General features: G+C 37.6%; 1 protein-coding gene across 6 annotated transcripts in view; it reads right to left on the reverse strand.

Annotated features, from left to right (window-relative positions):
• The window catches only part of lpin1a (lipin 1a), a 44,328-nt gene extending 25,314 nt beyond the window's left edge, over positions 1 to 19,014 (reverse strand). For 2 of the 6 annotated variants that reach the window (XR_001478905.2, XM_006626073.3), the window contains exons 1-3: positions 18,798 to 19,014; positions 2,380 to 2,580; positions 1,868 to 1,963 (exon numbers count right to left, since the gene is read on the reverse strand). Coding sequence is in view for 5 of the 6 variants with exons in the window: in XM_006626073.3 (XP_006626136.3) it covers positions 1,868 to 1,963; positions 2,380 to 2,580; positions 18,798 to 18,866 (366 nt within the window). In the remaining variant the exon portion in view is untranslated. Of the gene's footprint in view, positions 1 to 1,867; positions 1,964 to 2,379; positions 2,581 to 6,444; positions 7,044 to 17,680; positions 17,714 to 18,797 lie in introns of those variants that run through there. The other 4 variants (XM_069198740.1, XM_015351744.2, XM_069198754.1 and 1 more) reach the window with 4 other exon arrangements.
• Positions 19,015 to 19,376: the final 362 nt, after the last annotated feature.

Below are 19,376 nucleotides of genomic sequence, written 5' to 3' on the forward strand. Positions count from 1 at the left end.
TTATATGTCATTTTTATTTATTTTAGGGCTTTCTTTGAAAGAAATGTACTAGTTATTTTAGGAGTGTTTCAAGACAATGTGACTAACAATTTGACTGAAGATGAGGTACCTGATGTGTTTTTCAAGACCTGGCAGCTTTCTGAAAGTCTTTCTTCAAGACCTTTTTTTTACTGCTGTAAAGTGATTTAAGACCAATAGTTTTTTATGCTATATTTCCCAGAAAGTAGACTAAACTATGTTCCATGATTAGGAACTTTACTGTAAACCTTGAAGGAAAATTATGAAAACTATATGCTAGTGCATATAATTCTTCACCTGTGGCTCTGATACAGTATGTCATAATTTGTATAACTGGATAATAAGTTTTTGAGATCTCATAAAAAGCAACAATAGATCAGATTGGCATAAAGCACTAACATCACAAACAAAGTTAAACAACTAAAAGCTGTTGAAACATGAAATTAGATACAAAACAATGGCGGTAGCAAATCCTTACAGCGAGACATCACACAACATTTCACTCCAAACCAGTTCATGATAGGACTAAACAACCGATGAATTCCAAATATAAAACTGAGAATTGCATGGGAATACACTAAATGTAATGTGTTTTTACCAGTGAAACACTGAACATAGTAACTCATGCACCTTCACCCATAAGAATAAGACTGTATTTCATCTAACCATCCTTGCCTACTAACTAAGTACAATTAAAAGCTTTATGTGATGACTATCCTCTTCAGCTAGGTTAGCAAACAGCATCTCCAAAAAGCAAGTACACAAGCTTTATGTTTTCACAGACACGCCTTGCTCTTTCCACAAAAATAGCAAAACACAACTAACACCTGCAAAGAGTTTTGAACACTAATTTAATTCCAGCTTCCGATAGCGGCAGAAAGCAACGGGTGAGAGTTTCTGGACAATAACTGTGCCGGTGCTAAGGCGGGATTCTTACAACTCCCCATCACTTGGAACAAGATATACCGCACAAGTACCTGTAGGCAGCAGAGCGACCTATTCGACATGTTTATGTAGCTTGATACCCACACAGGAATGCCCTGCTCACTCAGAGCAGCGTCATGTGCTCTTCTGAAAGCTCAGTGATATGCCAGTGGAATGCTGCCCAACAGACATCTGTCCTTTCATTGGCACTTATGAAAATACCCACCTAACTCTGTATGTCATTGAAACTGATATCCTTGCTGCCTTCAAGAAATATCACGCTGGGATCTTTGGATTAAATAATTACTAACTCAAACTTTCATTTTATGAAATGCTGTACTTACTCTTATTTTTTACCTTTAAATTCTTAGAAAATGCAGATTACATTTTGAAGCTTGATGGAATCCAGTCCTAACTTAAAGAACTTGCAGACATCTCTGGCTAGTGCACCTCTGCATCTCTTCGAATAAACACTATAAACTCTGTTCTGTTGAAATTCTAATATTTATTCTAATATCTTCCCCTAGTTGTTCAAAAATACTATAGGAAATTTTAACTCATTATACTTCATGGGAATTAAAATACAGTTCTTTTGTTTGTATATGCATCAGAGCTAAAAATACGTGCAAGAAAACAAAACATTTCTTATAAATATTTCTAACTGGGAACTTCCCATTTTCCTTTTCCTGGTGAGCTCTTGACCTTTGGCCTTGACCTTTGGGTGAGTCTCTAAAGATAGCAAAAGATGCTTTAGTGTTATACAGTTTCACTGGCTATTATTATGTCCGTGTTGGTTTTGTTTCAAGTAAATACAGATCATGTTACTGAAATTTGTGATGGTAGGAGATTCTCTTCAGTTCAGACCAAATGAAGATCACCTCCAAGCAATCTATAATTTTATAGTTTCAATCTAACATATACTTACCTTATCATTCTCTGTCTCTTTCACAAAGAAGGCTTCCCCATTTTCTCCAAGTTTCATGTGTAAACTCACAGGTTCCCCATTTATTTCTATGTCCACCTAATCAAAACATTGAGAAGATCAATTATGCATACGTCTGCACAAGTAAAAAAAAAAACTTAAAAAATGTCAAGATTACTGGAAAATATATTTGTGTAAGACGCCTCCACCACTAATACAATTGACAAATGTGCATTTTAAATCAGTTCGTCATTTTCACGATAATCTAATCAACTCAATACAATACAGTCTTGATTCATTAAACACGAAAATGGGAAACCCAACCTCCACTTTCCAAACAATTAACGGGAGATGTACATAAAACCAGACATTATCTAGACATCAACTGAAAAAAAACCAAAGGACTGAAACCATGACTGCAGAAGTGAGAAACAGATTCCACTTAAGGATATATAACAGTTAGTAGCTTTAGAGGATATCTAAACTTCTCAAGAGGGGACTTCAGGCAAACTCACCAATTTCTCCCTTGACCGCAGCACCCCCATTTTCCCGAAGCGCACGTGGAAAGGAGAACACTGCAGGCTTCCATCTGGCTGCCGCACCACGATGACATCGATGCATCCTGACAGGGTGGCAGGGTTTAGTCCTCTGTACAGCTCCTTCACCTGCACAAACATCTGGCCCGCCAGCTGCCCTACGTAGTTCATGGTTTGCGTCTATGAGGAGAGGTGAGGATAGTGGACAAAGCATAAATGTTTTACTCCATAAAGTAGATTTTAAATGCTGCTCTTAAGCTGCTGTATCCATTTCAGTACATCTGTCTGTTTGGTTAATAGCTGTATAGCGAAGCCCTTCAAAGTGGTGTTACAAAAAAGTATAGCATTTACTTTAAAAAAATTGTATTTTTAATTACATGTATGTTGTGTTGAAGAAATATATTTTACTTATGTATACAAATGGACAAATGCTGTACACACAAAAGGTTCCGTACTACAAAGCAGCTGTTCTTCTTATTTCTTTAAATATGACATTAATGATTAATGTTAGGTTACTGGAATGTTGTATGGGGGAATTTCACAAAGTAGATGTACTGTACCACATCAAGGAGGAAAATGAAGCAGGTAGGATCCTAGCTTTTGTTCGTCTCTATAATCATTAAAGATCCTATATTCACTGTACTTACTGAATGTAATGAATATTTAATGTAAGATTAAGATTTGTTTCCTGTTCTGTATAAAGTGTTTTTAAATGCATCTTCATAAAGTTGTAGATTAAAAGGTAAAACATTCTAAAACAACTATGGTGAGAAAAATGTTAAAATCCTTTCACAAAGTTTCTCTGTCCTATACAATCTCATCTGCAGTTCAGCTCATAGAAGAAAGCGAGTTAGTTCCTCAGCAGTACCAGATAATACAGGTCTCGATTGCAGCAACAAAAAGAACACTGTGTAATCATACACACCTGTTCTTTCAGTGATAATACGTAACCTGATAATGTCAGGTGATGTGATTTTCCACCTCTAATCATGTCGAACTGCACCAATATGTCTAACCTATTTTAAGTGCAACCACTTGCCATGAAAAAGTAACTATGGTCTTATTAAAAGTAGTACAGTACTTTTTAACTCAATAAATCAGTACCATATCGATATTTAATATTTCAGCAATGAACCAGAAACCCTTATCCAGACTTCAGATTATTTATCTATATTCTGGAAAACAGAACAAACTTTGAGTTTACCTTCAGACAGCTCTTCTCGGCACAAAGCAAATGAAAATCACACTAACCAGAAAAGCAGGTATGCATTCTCACTAATCATTCTGTACTATGCTAAATTCATTAATTTGTACTTGACGTAATTTGGCAGCAACAGCAAAAGCCATCTATGTCAAGTCAGCAACATTTTGATTTGCATTACAGTTAAATTACAAATCACACATTTCTGAGAGACCAGACATGAGATAAACGTATGAAGATGGTTCTTGATTACCATTTTACTTCTGAAAATCCCTGCTTAAACAATTCTTTCACCATGGTCCCTGTCCCAAATTGTTGCTCTACTACTCTTGGTTTTGTAATAATTCTATAGTGCACCTTAACGCACCGAATTGATTATGTCTTCTTTCTACAAGGTTCTACTAATTAATCATACCAATCTCCATCAAGGTATTTAGGTGCATTACGTTTGCCTGTTTGTGATCAGGTGAAGTATCGTATCTCGAGCACTCAGATATTCATGTTTAGTCTTTTTAAGTCTGGGCTTCATTCATTCATTCATTTGGAACACTAGGTAACTGATAAAATGTAATATGGATATATCATAATAAGAAGCAATAACAATAACTGTACAGTAATCAAATCACAGCAGTGGAAATTACGGGAAAGTACTTTATACGACTGAGATCACGTGGCATTTTTCTACACAAACGGTGATGGGAGTCGAGTGTACTGGTATAATATCAAAACGTCTCTGAACAGCAGCTGCAAAAAAAAACGGTAGAACTGCCATAAATTAAGTAGTTTGGTTACAAGATATGTTTATGGAGTATTTGGTGTTACTCCCATAGCTGAGGGCAGGACTGCCCAACCCCCACTCACTATGAGAAGTGGGCTAGTGTCACTATAAGGGTGCAGGTGAGGTGACAGGGGAAATGTGAGCGAAATACGCAAAGGCTAAGCCCTGGATGTGAGACTAGTTTCCATCTCCAACCTTCCTCCAGGACCTCTGTAAACTCAAATTCATGAACACTCAACAGACACCCCATTCAAGCATCCTATAATTTTCTCTGTCAGCCTTCTGTTTGACATGGGGAGTAAATCCATGTCAAGATCATGCTGTGCAAGCAAAAAACCTACCAATCCATTACTGGATGACACTCTGACTAGCAATGCTTACACCAAATTCATTAGAGCCTGTGACATCATCCAGCTTCTACCGTTATAGAACATGAGGAAATCATTCTAAGCCAAGAATTTCCTGAGGAAATAGTTTAAAAATAAATTATTGAAACGTATCAAGCACAGGTTCAGCTTTTTATGTCAATAATACGACTTGTTTAGATTATGTATCTCAGTTAAGTGTGAAAAAATAGAGTGCTTTCATATGGGAAAATTCCAACGTTTCCTGCACTTAAAGAACATTTTCTTTTTTTAACTTTTCTTCTTATAATAGGAATCACAGTTGATTAAAGCCACAGTATTATCTGCCTAATTTCTAACCACATTTTGTAAACAACTGAGTATTTGGTGAATGGCCGTTGAAAGGCTGTTAAATGTTTGAATCACAAAAGATCTGGCTCATACAAAAAGGGCACATTTATGTTTGAGAGGGCACAAAATAACATGACTCCACATAAATGGCATGCTGGAGGTTTAAATGGACAGTTTGTTTAGGTAATATTTAGTTAAACCTATCTTATGTCCTCCATACAAATAAAATATAATATCCCCCATAAAGGAAATTGCCTTTAAGAACAGAATTACAGTACAGTACTGCAAACAATCATTCAACTGCACCACCAATTCAACAACAAGGATGATGCACATCCTGTATGCGTTTCTTTTGTAAGTGAACTATGCACTTTCCATTACAACAAACAAGCCTTAAATTTTATAGTGCGCTTCAGCAAATTGTTGTTCTACTACTCTTGGTTTTGTAATAATTCTATAGTGCACCGAATTCTTAACGCACCGAATTGATTATGTCTTCTTTCTACAAGGTTCTACTAATTGATCATACCGATCTCCATCAGGGTATTTAGGTGCATTACGTTTGCCTGTTTGTGATCAGGTGAAGTATCGTATCTCGTGCACTCAGATATTCATGTTTGGTCTTTTTAAGTCTGGGCTTCATTCATTCATTCATTTGGAAAACTAGGTAACTGATAAAATGTAATATGGATATATCATGATAAGAAGCAATAACAATAACTGTACAGTAATCAAATCACAGCAGTGGAAATTACGGGAAAGTACTTTATACGACTGAGATCACGTGGCATTTTTCTACACAAACGGTGATGGGAGTCGAGTGTACTGGTATAATATCAAAACGTCTCTGAATAGCAGCTGCAAAAAAAACCGGTAGAACTGCCATAAATTAAGGTGCTGGAAAACGTACAATTAACCCTCTCCCAATTAAGTCATATACTATAATTATTTCATTGGCAATAATGAGCAATTGGTAGTGTTTGTTTTTTAATCCAGGGGTCATTAAATTCAAACAACAAGAGTTTAAGATTGTTCTTTTACCATGTGGTTTTATTTGTACAACACCACACAGCAGCAGAACAGCTTAGAATTTGCTGTTGCACCCACTGGGACAGAGAAATTTTCTCTGGTAACCTTAGACTGCTACCCACCTCTGCGGAGGTTGTCAAATTTGGCGTTTTGTACACTATACATGAAAGGGTCGCATTCCACATCTTAAAATACCACATTGGCGGAAGAAAACGTTTTTAACCTTGTTATTGCAACACACAGTCGCACTGACCTGTATTTTTAAAAGCAAAGCATCTGAAAAGCTATTCAAATATATAACCATACTGTATACGCTTCATCGGTCACTTCAGGGGACTCACCCCTTCAGATGGTCGTAAGCGTCCATCCACCGATGTTGAAAGGCTGCGTCGTATTCATTCAACTCCGCAAACGGGCCAAAACACGAAGAGAATTTCGTCCGAAAGCAGTGTATATGTGCTCAGATGCTGCTCATCTCTACTGCCTTTTTACAGTCTCTCTACCTTAACCTTCCCAGCGGTACAGCTGACATTACGCGTCAAACCCATCCACCGCCCAATAAGATTGCCGATGCAAATACGCCTCATAATTCAAGAAGGACATCCTTTCCTAAACCGTAAAAAAACAAAAACATTTCACGTGCAGTACTCATTGGTCTAGGGCCGTTGGACAGAAAAAGACTGTGTTGCTTGCTGCACTTTCCGATTTACCCTTGTGAAGGGAGCTCTGACAGTTCGCTGGCAGTGCTCAGAGAGGAACCCTATGGTTGGGGGGGACCTGCACTTGTAAGAAAACGGCTCAAATGTGATCTATTTTTATTTTTTTTCTGGTACCATACGGGCTGTTTCTCTGGTTTCCTGATTTCTTAAAAGCGACATTCATTTCGGAGACGTAATCTGTGGAAGAGGCGAGGATTGTTATCTGGCCCCGTAGCACCACCCCTGTCGGGTCCCTTTTCCTCTCGGCAGATGTAACACGAGGCTTGTAGCAATTTATGCAAAAGGACTCAGTGAGAAGAAAACAGCGGCGGAGTCCTGAGGTGATTGTAGCGACCAATCGTTTAGCCGAGTCCTCTGACGTTCGGAGTCAGCAGTGAAATTCAATAGCCAGCCCGTTTTTACTAAACTAGCATCAAATGACGTGTAGTTCTGGGGAAACTCAGGTCTGAATCCAAACGCCTCTCTGAAGAGGAAGAACCCGTGTTGTTTTAATGGGAGTTTATGCCATTTTGACAAATCGCTTGTTTTTAATATGGGACGCTTTCAGTGTGCTACCTATTAAGATTACAAGCTGGGCCCCATAAGCACCTGACACAGAACAGGATTTTTCCCAATTTGGGCTGAGCAAATAGGAAATGAACATGCAGATTGAGCGCTAAAGCTTTACTTCATTGATATTAAGCACTGTGTGGGGCTTCAAAATCCAATAATCTAGATTTTTTAATGAAACATATCTAATACATTTGCTTTTTTCTCTAGTTTTAATCTCTCTACTGATAATATTTCTCCAGTTTTAATCTTTCTACTGACAGTCTACTGATAATATTTATACTGTTCCATTTACAGATAAAGGCATTAGTTTGGTAGCGCAAATTAAGAATATTCATTAATCATGACAAGTTGTAGTTTTTAATTAAACGGATAACTGCAAAAAAAAGCAATATGAAAATAAAAATTACTTGTGACTTTTTATATTTTAACATTATCACTGTGTTGTGTAATGTTACAGTTTATTGGTCTGACTAAATATTACACAAGAATGACGCTATTAAAGGACCTGTTAAAAATGATTAACTGAAAATAAACAAGGAGTGTAAATCGTTATTGTGTGGCAAATGACCTCATCACTGAAGAATTTAAAGCACTATGATATGGATGAATATTCTGATTTGGTCATTGGCACATAACCTGCATGAAAACACAAAACCTGAGCAGTGTTCTCCCAACTGTTTTTGTTTGTTGTTGACCATGTTAAAGGATAGGAAGGACATGTACACTGGATATAAAAAGTCTACACACCCTTATTGAAATTGCAGGTTTTTGGGATGTAAAGCCAGAAATCAAGATAAATCATGTCAGACATTTTTCCCCATCTTAAATGTGACTTTGCAACCAACAAAATTCAAGAGAAAACAAATAATGAGTAAAAAATATTTTAAATTAAAAACTTACAACACCCTGGTTGCATAAGTGTGCACACCCCCGACTAATACTTTGTGGAAGCACCTTTTGCATTTATTACAGCAGTAGGTCTTTGTGAATAAGTATCTATCAGCTTTGCACACCTGGACTTTGCAATTTTATCCTACTCTTCCTTGCAAAAAAAAGTTCAAGCTCCTTCATATTTCTGGAGGATCTGTTGTGCACAGCCCTCTTAAGGTAATTCCACAGGTTTTCTATGGGATTGAGGTCTGGGCTCTGACTGGGCCATTCCAAGACTTTGATCTTCCTTTTCTGAAGCCATTCCTTGGTTGACTTGGATGTGTACTTTGGGTCGTTATTACGTTGGAAGGTGAAATTCCTCTTCAGCTTTCTGACGGAGGCCAGCGGGTTTTGTGCCCAAATCTTGATATTTGGCGCTAGTCATTATCCCATCTATCTTGACTAGAGTCCCTGTCCCAGCTGAAGAGAAGCAGCCCCAAAGCATGATGCTTCCACCACCATGCTTCACAGTAGGTATGGTGTTCTTTGGATGATGAGCTGTGTTGTCTTTGCACCAAACATCTTTTAGGATTAAGGCCAAAAAGTTCACCCTTTGTCTCATTAGACCATAAGAAATTTTCCCACATGTTTTAGGGTGACTGAATGTATTTCTTGCAAACTTTAGACGTGTTTGGACATTTTTTGTGAGAAAAGGCTTCTGTCTTGCCACCCTATCCCATAGCCCAGACGTGTGCAGAATACGGGAGATTGTTGTCACATGCAAGGAGTGACCAATACCTGCCAGAAATTCCTGCAGCTCTTTTAATGTTGCTGTAGGCCTCTTGGTAGCCTCCCTGATAGGTTTTCTTCTTGTCCTGTCATCAACAGGGACATTGCCAAGATCAGGAGGGGTGTCCTGATCTTGGCAATGTCCCTGTGGTGCCACACTTTCATCCAATGCCTTTGATATTCTTTTATACCCCTTTCCTGATCGATACCTTTCAACAATAATATCCAATAGATGTTTTGTCAGTTCCTTGCAGACCCCAGTAGGATGCAACCACAAAAGTTTCAAGGAAATCCTACAGGAACAGCTGATTTTTATTTGGGTTAATCAGAATCAAATTCATTGATGGCAGGCGTATGCTACTTACCTTTGGACATGATTTTGAATGTGATTGGTTAACTCTGAACCCAGCTACAGCCCCCATTATAAAAGGGTGTGCACACTTATGCAACCAGGGTGTTGTAGGTTTTTTTAATTTAAATTATTTTTCCTGATAATTATCTATTTGTTTTTCTCTTGAATTTTGTTGGTTGCAAGGTCATATTAAAGATGGAAAAATGTATGACATGATTTATCTTGATTTCTGGCTATACATCACAAAAACCTGCAATTTTAATAAGGGTGTGTAGACTTTTTATATCCACTGTACATACATACGTTGCCATCCCTAAGGGTTCTTTTTTTGGTTCAGTATTAATTTATTCACACTTATTACCTCTAGGATATACTATTTGCAAACATCATGTAACCGCATTTTAATATTTTGATGATACACATCTTTGAGAAACCTTTAATACACATCTTTGAGAAACATCCCACATTCATCAGTACTTCGGTGTAATTACTGTCATTAAAACATGGAAATTGTTGAAACATTTCCTGCAAATCCGATAAAACTAAAGACTGAATTGCAGGTTCTTTTGACAAGCTTGACTTGTCAAGAACAGACACATAACTTGATCTGAAGTGAGAAATCTAAGTGTTATTTTAGCTGATCAACCCTGTTGAAGCAACTTCATCCCCATTTGTTCTGGAAAATTAACCACCACATATTCCACCTCTCCAAAACTTGTGACTAGCCTCAGTACAGCCTAAGCTGTATATTTCGAACCCTCCTGAACTGAGTTCTACAGGCCAGTAAACCATCACAATTTATTACTCACTCCTTTTAGTCTGGAACCTAGACATAGACCGAAACACTTGGTAAGACCTTATTTAGGAAATTGTATACTATTTTGATCACAATCTTTCTGCTCGGGAATCTGTCTGGAAAAGAGCAACCGTATTCATCTTAGGCCTCAAGGAAGTATCCTACATTGACCGGCTAATGGAAACCAATCCACATATTAAAACTGAGAATATGAGTTCTCAATCCACTTCTTTACACAAAGGGTTGTGGCTGTATAGAACAAGCTACTCAACCATATTGTTAACCAATACATTGCCTTCTTTCCAAAAATGGCTAGATAAGAACCTTAAATCAATTCGTGATACTATCTACCAAACAGGATAGATGGGCCCAATGGCCTCCTTTCACTTGTGACCTTTCTCTTATGTAGGTTAGTAGTGTCTACAGTTCTGTCTCCTGGACAGGAAGTTGCTCAGCACAAAAGCAGTGTAACTCCACCTCACAGACAACTGCACATGCAGAAAACAGCAAAGTTAACAAGAATTGACAAGTATCTTGTAATGAACTTGGCTGTGAAAAAAAATCAGCCCATGCCAATCTGCAAATCAGCCCATGCAAATCAGCCAATCTGATCTGTTGTAAATAATTATTTGTTATTGCTATTATAAGCATTACTGCGTATGGTTCTTTGCTGGCTACACATGGTGTCTGTGTCTAGCTTGTGCCGCTTTCTGACTTCCTTGTTTTCATATCCGGTGCTCATGAATTAGAAGAGCTGATCTAGTAACAAGATAGCCTGTCCCTTGCCTTGTGCAGCAGTGCAAATGGGTGATGAGAGTAATCTTGTGTACTGAGATGCACTGCTGTTTAGTACCTACAGAGTGCTGGAAGCCTGTGTGTTTGATAATCAGGAATTGAATTCCATTCTGCTTTATTGCCAGAACCCTGGACAACCCTTTGTGAGTGCTACAATATTAAGGTGTTTTTTTATTTAGGGTAGTTTTCTTTCAGGTATTTTTGATTTTTGATTTTGATTATTTTTGATTTTGACTTTCATTACACTGAACATGTCTTATTTTGCATGGCATATGAGCATATGCTCGCTGTATCACCTGCAAGTACACAGCCACCACCACACTCATTCAAGGCCCCTCAGGACAATTCCGGATCACCCAGACAGCATCTTGTACCTCCAGCAACCTTATTTACTGTATCACTTGCAGTAAATGCCCAGCCATCTACATTGGGGAAACAGGAAGGAGACTCGGAGACCGCTTCAGAGAACACGTCAGGGCTGTGAAGATTAAAGATCTCTCCAAGCCCATTGTTTCTCATTTCACCTCTGACGGCCACGACCACTCTAATCTCTCCGTCTGTGTTCTCAAAGACGGTTTTCCGAACTCATACATCAGAAAGACCACCGAAACTTAAATTATTCTGCAGTTAGGATCACACATTCTCCCTTCCCTTAACGACAGATTACTGTTCTTTTAAATTTTCTCCATTCATTGGAAGTTTCATTTCACACCTCTCTGCACCCATTCTGACTTCACACCTCTTGATTGGCCTCTCTTTCTGTCCCCTGCTCCCGCCTCTCACTCCTCCTCCCTCCCAACCTTTGTTCTCCCGCTACTTTACCTTTGCCTACTGCCCTGTCTCTCTCACACCTGAAGAAGGCTCCACGGCCGAAACGTTGTGCTCTCTTTCTTCTTTTTTTCAGCATGGAATAAACCTATTACTTGTTCCTATGACAGATTTGGTTTCTTATTTGTATTACCACTATAAAGCTGAATTTCTGTATTGATTTCTGGTGCCAGAGTCATACCTTAATTTACAAGTGAGCTGTTATGTGCATATACATTTGAATAATAATATGCAAAAATTACATGAACAATTTATGAGACCTTCAGACCATGTTTTTACAAACTTGTTTTTCATGCATTCCATTTTCAAGAGGTTACTCTATTAAAAGCAGTTGAACACATCCCAACATATACTTTATGCCAGATATTAGCAGTAGAAATGCCAGTTATATACTGAATGAAAAATGTTATGCTTATGTCTTATGTAGAACATGCTAAATACAACTATTATTACTAATAATTTGCTTTTTTGAAAGCATCAAATTCTGAATAAACCCACATTATTCCTTCTAGAGATGTAGTTTTTTACTAAATGATTCTTTCCTTAAAAATTACCATGCGTGAGCCGGGAGTTCATTTTATTTTACTGTATTTTAATTAAATAATTAATTTTTAATTAGGAAGAAAAAAGTAGTTAGAAAGTGGTCTTAATCTTCTGGCACTTTTACCCTGTTAGACATGTTCATTTATCCTAAATCTTCAAATATGATCATCTAATTTGATCAGCCCACACTGTGTTAATTATGTAATGTGCAGTACATGGTCAAACACATTTTTGTGCAATTAGTGAACAGCTGTCAGGTTTAATTTAGCTCTTCATCTGCTAGCTGAAGTCTTTCCAACATTAATTTCTATGTGAGATTTCAGTCTTGAAAATGTTATTAGCTGTTCCTTTTTAATGCTCTTAACACTTTGAAAATGGCTGACACAATGCTTTATAAAATTAGTGCAAAAATCACACCAGATTGAAATAATACCAATGACATTTCCAAAGCATTATTTTAATTGAGAAATGGTGTTTAACAGAAATTCAGGAAGAGACCAAATTCTAACCTTATACTCGCCCTCCTCTACACATACTCACTGGTCGCCCACAACTGCGTACCTCGCTCCCAGACCCGGCAACACAGGGGGGCAAAAGGGGGCATTGCCCCCTCAACTGAACTGCCCCGCCCCCTCAGTTTTTAATACTTTCGTTTACTTAACTTTCGATAACTACACTAACCCCCAATTCACAGTTACTGCATCGGACTGTTTGATGTGCAGGAGGGCTATCCGTCCAGGAACGGCACATATTAGTACCAACAAGTAATAGCTTTATTCCATGCTGAAAAAAGACGAAAGAAAACACAACGTTTCGGCCGTGGAGCCTTCTTCAGGTGTGAAGAAGGCTGAAGAAACCTGAAGAAGGCTCCACGGCCGAAATGTTTTTTCTTTCGTCTTTTTTCAGCATGGAATAAACCTATTACTTGTTCCTTTGCAGCCTACGCATGCTGACGCAGCTACCCACCTGAACATATTACATAGTATCTACGTTATTGGGTATCAACATTAATATGATCCTGTTTGCTCAGATGGACCGATTCCTTGCGGTAAGTTTTTATCCTTATACTTACAATCATTATATAACTAGGTCTGTACTTATAGAAGTTTGTGCTTTCTGTTGGTTTTACAACTATTTTCTTAACGATTCAAAACCTACCGTCGATGTAGCTGCAAAAATGAACGTATATGGTATTTAATCGCTGGAGGCAATAATAATCGCAACAGTGCTGATGAACGTGAATCTGTACTTCATCGCTAAATACCAGATTGCTCGTTGTTATCTTCGATCATGAAGCACTAATCAATGGCATGGTTCCGAGATTTCACTTGGGTAGTTGCAACTGTTCAATTTCAACCGAAATATCACCGCCTCCCTTAGAATGTCAGACGCCCCTTACAGATTAATCCCTGGTGCCACCCTCTCTTCACCCATGCAGCTCCCTCAACAGCATTGTCATTCCCTCAGCAAGGCCAGTGAACTCCAAAGATATGCTTAAGTGTCAAATCAAATACTTTTTTCGTCATTGCTAGAACTAACAACTTTAACTACAATTACTAAATTATCGTCAAGATGCAGAGGCCAGGTAAGCATGATTATTCTCCTTGGTTTCTAAGCCCAAAGAGCTCTAAATACATAACTGCTTTTTAAGCATCCAATCCTTTTCTAACCACTTCATCCAATACAGTCCTGGTAGAGAGCCAGAACCTATCCCAGCAAGAAATGGGCGCATGGCAGGATACACACTGGACGTCTCGTACATTGCAGGACACACAAAGACACAGACACCAGGGCCAATTTTCCCAGAAGCCAATTAGTAAGGTCTCTGCGCTGTGGGAGGAAACCCGCACAAATACAGGGAGAACATACAGACTCTACACAGGTTACACCTCAGGTCTGAATTTGAACCCAGAACCAAGCAATGCAAGGCAGCAAAATGAAGCACTGTACCACCACACCGCCCACCTTTCAGGAATTTAATTTACAGCGTAACAATGTGTAAACATAAAGACAAAATAATGCATAAATGTTATAACTTATGATGGACATGACCACATGTCAGAAATTAATTGTTTTTGTAAATTTCCTATACAATTTGAGGTAACCTCTGAGAACTTTTAATACCAGGAGTACTTTCATATACTAAGAAAATAATGTGGATATTGGGGGTTTTCAAAACTTATTATTGATCAAAACTTATGTACTATATTAGTAAAAGTAGTTTCTGTATTTTTAAGATTCAAAGACAGACAAAACAAGATCTGCATAGAATGCACAGTGTAGTGTTTTGGTGTTTGATGACTGCTTAGGTGCCTATTGGTTTCAGAAGTAATCAACAGCCATATACCTGTTACACTGTTATATGTCTTAACTGTCCACATAGTTTTCTTTCACTTCCTCACTTTGTAGAACTGGTCTGTAACCAGTTGCTGAACCAGATAGTTGAGCTTTCGAACTAACTCAGTGCCCTTGCTATGTGTCCTTCTTTTGCATCCTTCATCATGTCCTACATGATCAAATCTCTAGTGCTAGTTCTCGCCACTCCACTCTACTGCAATATGTTGATATGATTACCCCCTTAATTGCTATATGAATCCTGCTAATTATCAGTTAATTAATTAAATAGCCAGTCGTAGCAAAGATCAAACTGTAAGAAAGCAGATTATGTTTTGAATAGCTCTCTTTTTGATGTTGTCAAAGTTGCTATTGTTGTGTCAGAGCCAAGAACAATACCTACAGTACATAACTGTACACTAGAACCATACTGTATCATTGTCTTTATTATACTGCTCCTACAAGACAGCTTCCTATGGATTTACACACCAAATTTTGAAACATTTGTCAAAGGCAGAGAGTCATAGAGTAGGCAATCAAATGATAAATGACAATCACAATTATTTCTGACTGGCAACATTTTAATGTTTTATGCATTTTACTAATTTGCATTTAAATACACATGCTACAGCTTAGCTAGGTAAGCATATCAAGCAATATTAGGTCAGTATTTTGGCTTTACCTGAATTGTATTAGAAGCACTATATGGTCCAGGCACAAATAGAGCTTTCAGTAAATACATGATGCTTTTAAGATATTTAGGGACTTGAAATACATTTATTTATTGTTATCTAATTAGAATTCAAAATATAATTGTCTTGTGTGTACTCCAGTGTTTCAGCTCAGTGATGGGGAAACAGCACCTTAGCTTCCATACTGCCTTGTGTCCTTTTATAATGATTCTTCAGAGAAAATTGTACACAAAGCATCCAGTCTTAAGCTTATCTTTGAATTCAAAACTCATTATTATGGTTTAAGACTAGACATCAATTTCAAGACAAGACAATCAAGCAGGGCCTCAGCAGTTTGTTTAAGTACAAATCTTCTATACTTTACATGTGAGGTTATATTCAGTTGTTTTTTCATGAACATATTCCCTTTGAGACGAAAAATGTCACTGGTAGCAGCAGGACCTTTTTGTGATCATTCAGAGCAGATCCACATTGGCACTGTTCCAGTCTCCTGGGAGATACTAATTGCCACAGACTATAATGCAGAAGAGTTCCCTGAGCCTTGAAGTGGGAGGTGGCTGGGATGGTCTCTTACAACCAATCATAACCCATAAAACCCAAGTGAACAATACTGTCGTCACATGAATGGAGAACCCATGACCTACAGAGGGTGTAGCTTGGGGAACTGAATGAACTTTTCCAAATGCAGGCCACACCATTGCTTTTTTCCTCACTCAAGCACGGTATGTACTAAGACAGCAAAACATGTTGTGCTCAGGCTTTTATTACTAAAAAGAAGTGCCTGCTGAAACATACCATATCGGTATTCTCCAAGGACACCTGTAAACACATCAGTCATCATTTTTAAACAGAGTGCTAGAAACATTTCCTTTAAAGGGACAGTCATCATGACTACATTTTAATGTAAGGTGGAGAAAAAAAATCAGCCCATGTTTATTGCGTTATCATTGCATCATCAGTGCATCTTTCTCACTGTGCCTCTATATGAAAACAAAAGCCATTGTTTTTATATATTAATCAAAACATAAACCTCCCTGGGAAAACCCAATCCATTCTTCCTTTGATGCACAGAGGCAGTGTGCATTTTATATTCTACTTTACTCATTGTAGCCTTTCTGATTGTCTGCCTTAAGTATTTTCATCATCCAAATATAATGTTAACATGGTGTAATTTGTGATACACTTCACGAAATCATACACTGCGCAAAATCTTATCTTCTCGGCATGCCAGTCATATCAGTTTGTCACACCACAATTTGACCATTCCCAGTTCAGGTGTCAAAGTAAAATGGTAAAACTCAGGACATGTTTAAATTTAAAAAAATCAATTTTAAAATTTTTAATTTTTGATCTTGCACTAGACTGAAATTGCAAATATGAACATTTGTCTACATCTCCATAGAAAATTACAACTATTTAAAGCTGCATACAGAAATCTGACATAATGTAAGTCTGATTAAATATTATGATTAATTTAGTAAGTATAAGTTGTGTACAGCTCTGTGTATTGTTTTTATACTGTATATGCTTAAATACCAAGGATAGACTCTCAGCATTATTATGCTTAAGGCAATCAAAATTGTCAGTGCACTCCATTCTTGTAGAGCACCTCAGTTTAAAGCTACTAGAATGCAATGGGTACAACTGTGGAAGCACAATAACAAAGAATACTCTTAAAGAAGCACAGCATTGATGCTGATCACTAGCTGAAAAGCAAGGTCCCATTCCTTGACCTTCACTGTACACTTGACAAGTTAATCTGTTACTCAGTAAGTCCTATTACCAGATTGCCATGTACAAAAGCCCTTAAGGGTCACCTGTTATTACCAAACTGCTTGAAAGACAAGGCTTTGGAGGGACAACAATAACAAATAGAAAAAAAGGTTAACATAATTAATGTTTGTCTTTCTGTTAAAATTCCACACAAAAACACTAGCGGTATATAATGAACTACAGTATATAAACTGCACAACATGTTTCATGAAATCCAGTGGGATTCTTATTCCAAAATCTTTCTTAAAGCCTTGTATAGGTGAATGTAAATTTTCATTTTGAACGATTCTATTGTAGAAAAGTATGCATTTCATTATCCCATCTTGATTGTTGTTTAGAAAATACAACCTGAAAGGGAAATAGTTCCTGTGCATCTTTGAAAAAAGAAGTACAATAAAATGTAAGAAATTTTAAATGGCAGAAACAGGCAACGTTTTTAATTATAGTGTGATGCAAATTGACTTCTCTGGTTAAATGCAGTGTATCTGTATTCTAAAATACCAATTGGATTTTGAAAAAAATGAATGCACTCACTGAAATTTCAGACTACATTCAGCTTCACTCAATGTAGTCTCATGAGTAACTAAAAAATAGGAAAATAGGAATTAAAAAATGAAGAATTTATTACATTTCTCATATATCATTTAAATATTTTAGTTTTGCAAATTTTAATACATTTTCAGCTAATATTCTAAATAATTAAGATTTCCCAAACACAACAAGTCAACACAAGAGCTGTGAATACCCCAGCAATACACACGACTTTCATGTTCTGCACACTTGAGCCTTCAGAATGACATGTTTCTTTCACATATCATCTTTCAAAGAACTAGTAAACATATGACATTGCTGGTCAGCTGCTAGGTGAATGTCTGCATTTACTGTTTAAGAAATACTTACTTCAAGAATGATGTGTAAATACAGTACACAGGTGTTACAAACTCTGCTTTGCTCTCTAATGACATGTCCAGTGGTACAACTGAGACCACTTCATAATTTTACTCCTAGATTTTATGATATTGCACAACACATAAAAGCCATGCCAATTCTCTGTACCTAACATGTTAGCAAGATGAAACAATCTCAGAGTTTGGCACCTCTGAACCTCACTGTCCAGAGTCCTGAAGATTTCACAGATAAACTAATAAACTAGGTTTCACTTTTCAATATGTTAGAGTGTTATGAAAACCAGAGTTCTCTGCAGCCCTGGAAGACTGGTACTCTGGAGTTGCCCACTCTACAATACATAGAGACATGCATCAGACGTGTTTCAATGCAACGACAGGACATGCATGTGGGGATTTTCTAACTGTACCTAGACTGAATAAAACATACACTTTGATCATATCTAAAATGAACTGTAAGCTGTGTAAAACACTGTATTTTACTCAAATTCTGGATATACAGTAGGTCCGTATGATGCTGCACATAAAAGAAGTTTTCTTTCATCTGCTTTAATGCTGAAACATACTCCTTCATTACAGCAAGCCATCATCTATGTCCATTTACGGCTGATATACTGAGCAGTTTGCAATTGCTCGGTCACTTGTAAAATGTAGTCCAGCTTGGTGTTGCTCCCTGTTTTCGGCTCACTGACATGCACCGCTAGCCCCCACCAACAAACTGAAGAAATTACAAAAGGAAAAATTACCCAAGACCATGTTGACTCACTGGGGCTTCCACCATCTTCAAATGCCTTGAGCTGGTCTCCCGATATCATGATTCCATTGTTTTGTTTTTAATCAAATACCCAATCATAATCCTTCGGAAGCTAATTTTCATATGTATATATATTTGCCTTAGCCACAATTAGACTCCGACTCTTCAGCTGAGGGACTGGTGACTCTATGTACCCCCTTAAAGATGTTTTCTTACTAATTTTACCTAAATGGTTCTTGGAATGGAGTTCCAAGCAGTAACCCGATAGGGACAACAGGCCTGGCTGCTTTCCTCCTGCTGACTCCTCCGGCATCTCAGTGAAGTCACAAGCTTCTGCCCCAAGTGCTCCTGACACATGGCACAGAAAGGGACTGGAACTAGCTCTGTGTCTCCATGATCCCGAGAAAGAAAAGAGCTTGAATGAGATTATGAAATAGAATACAGAAGTAAAATATGTTTCAAACATATGCTGCATTACGAAATGAGGATTCCAGATATCTTACTTAATCTGTCTATCCATTTTTTAACCAATTTATCCAATTTAGGGTCGTGGGGGTGCCAGAGCTAGTTA

The sequence above is a fragment of the Lepisosteus oculatus genome, chromosome 2 (genome assembly GCF_040954835.1).
Source record: "Lepisosteus oculatus isolate fLepOcu1 chromosome 2, fLepOcu1.hap2, whole genome shotgun sequence".
NCBI classification, from domain to species: Eukaryota; Metazoa; Chordata; class Actinopteri; order Semionotiformes; family Lepisosteidae; genus Lepisosteus; species Lepisosteus oculatus.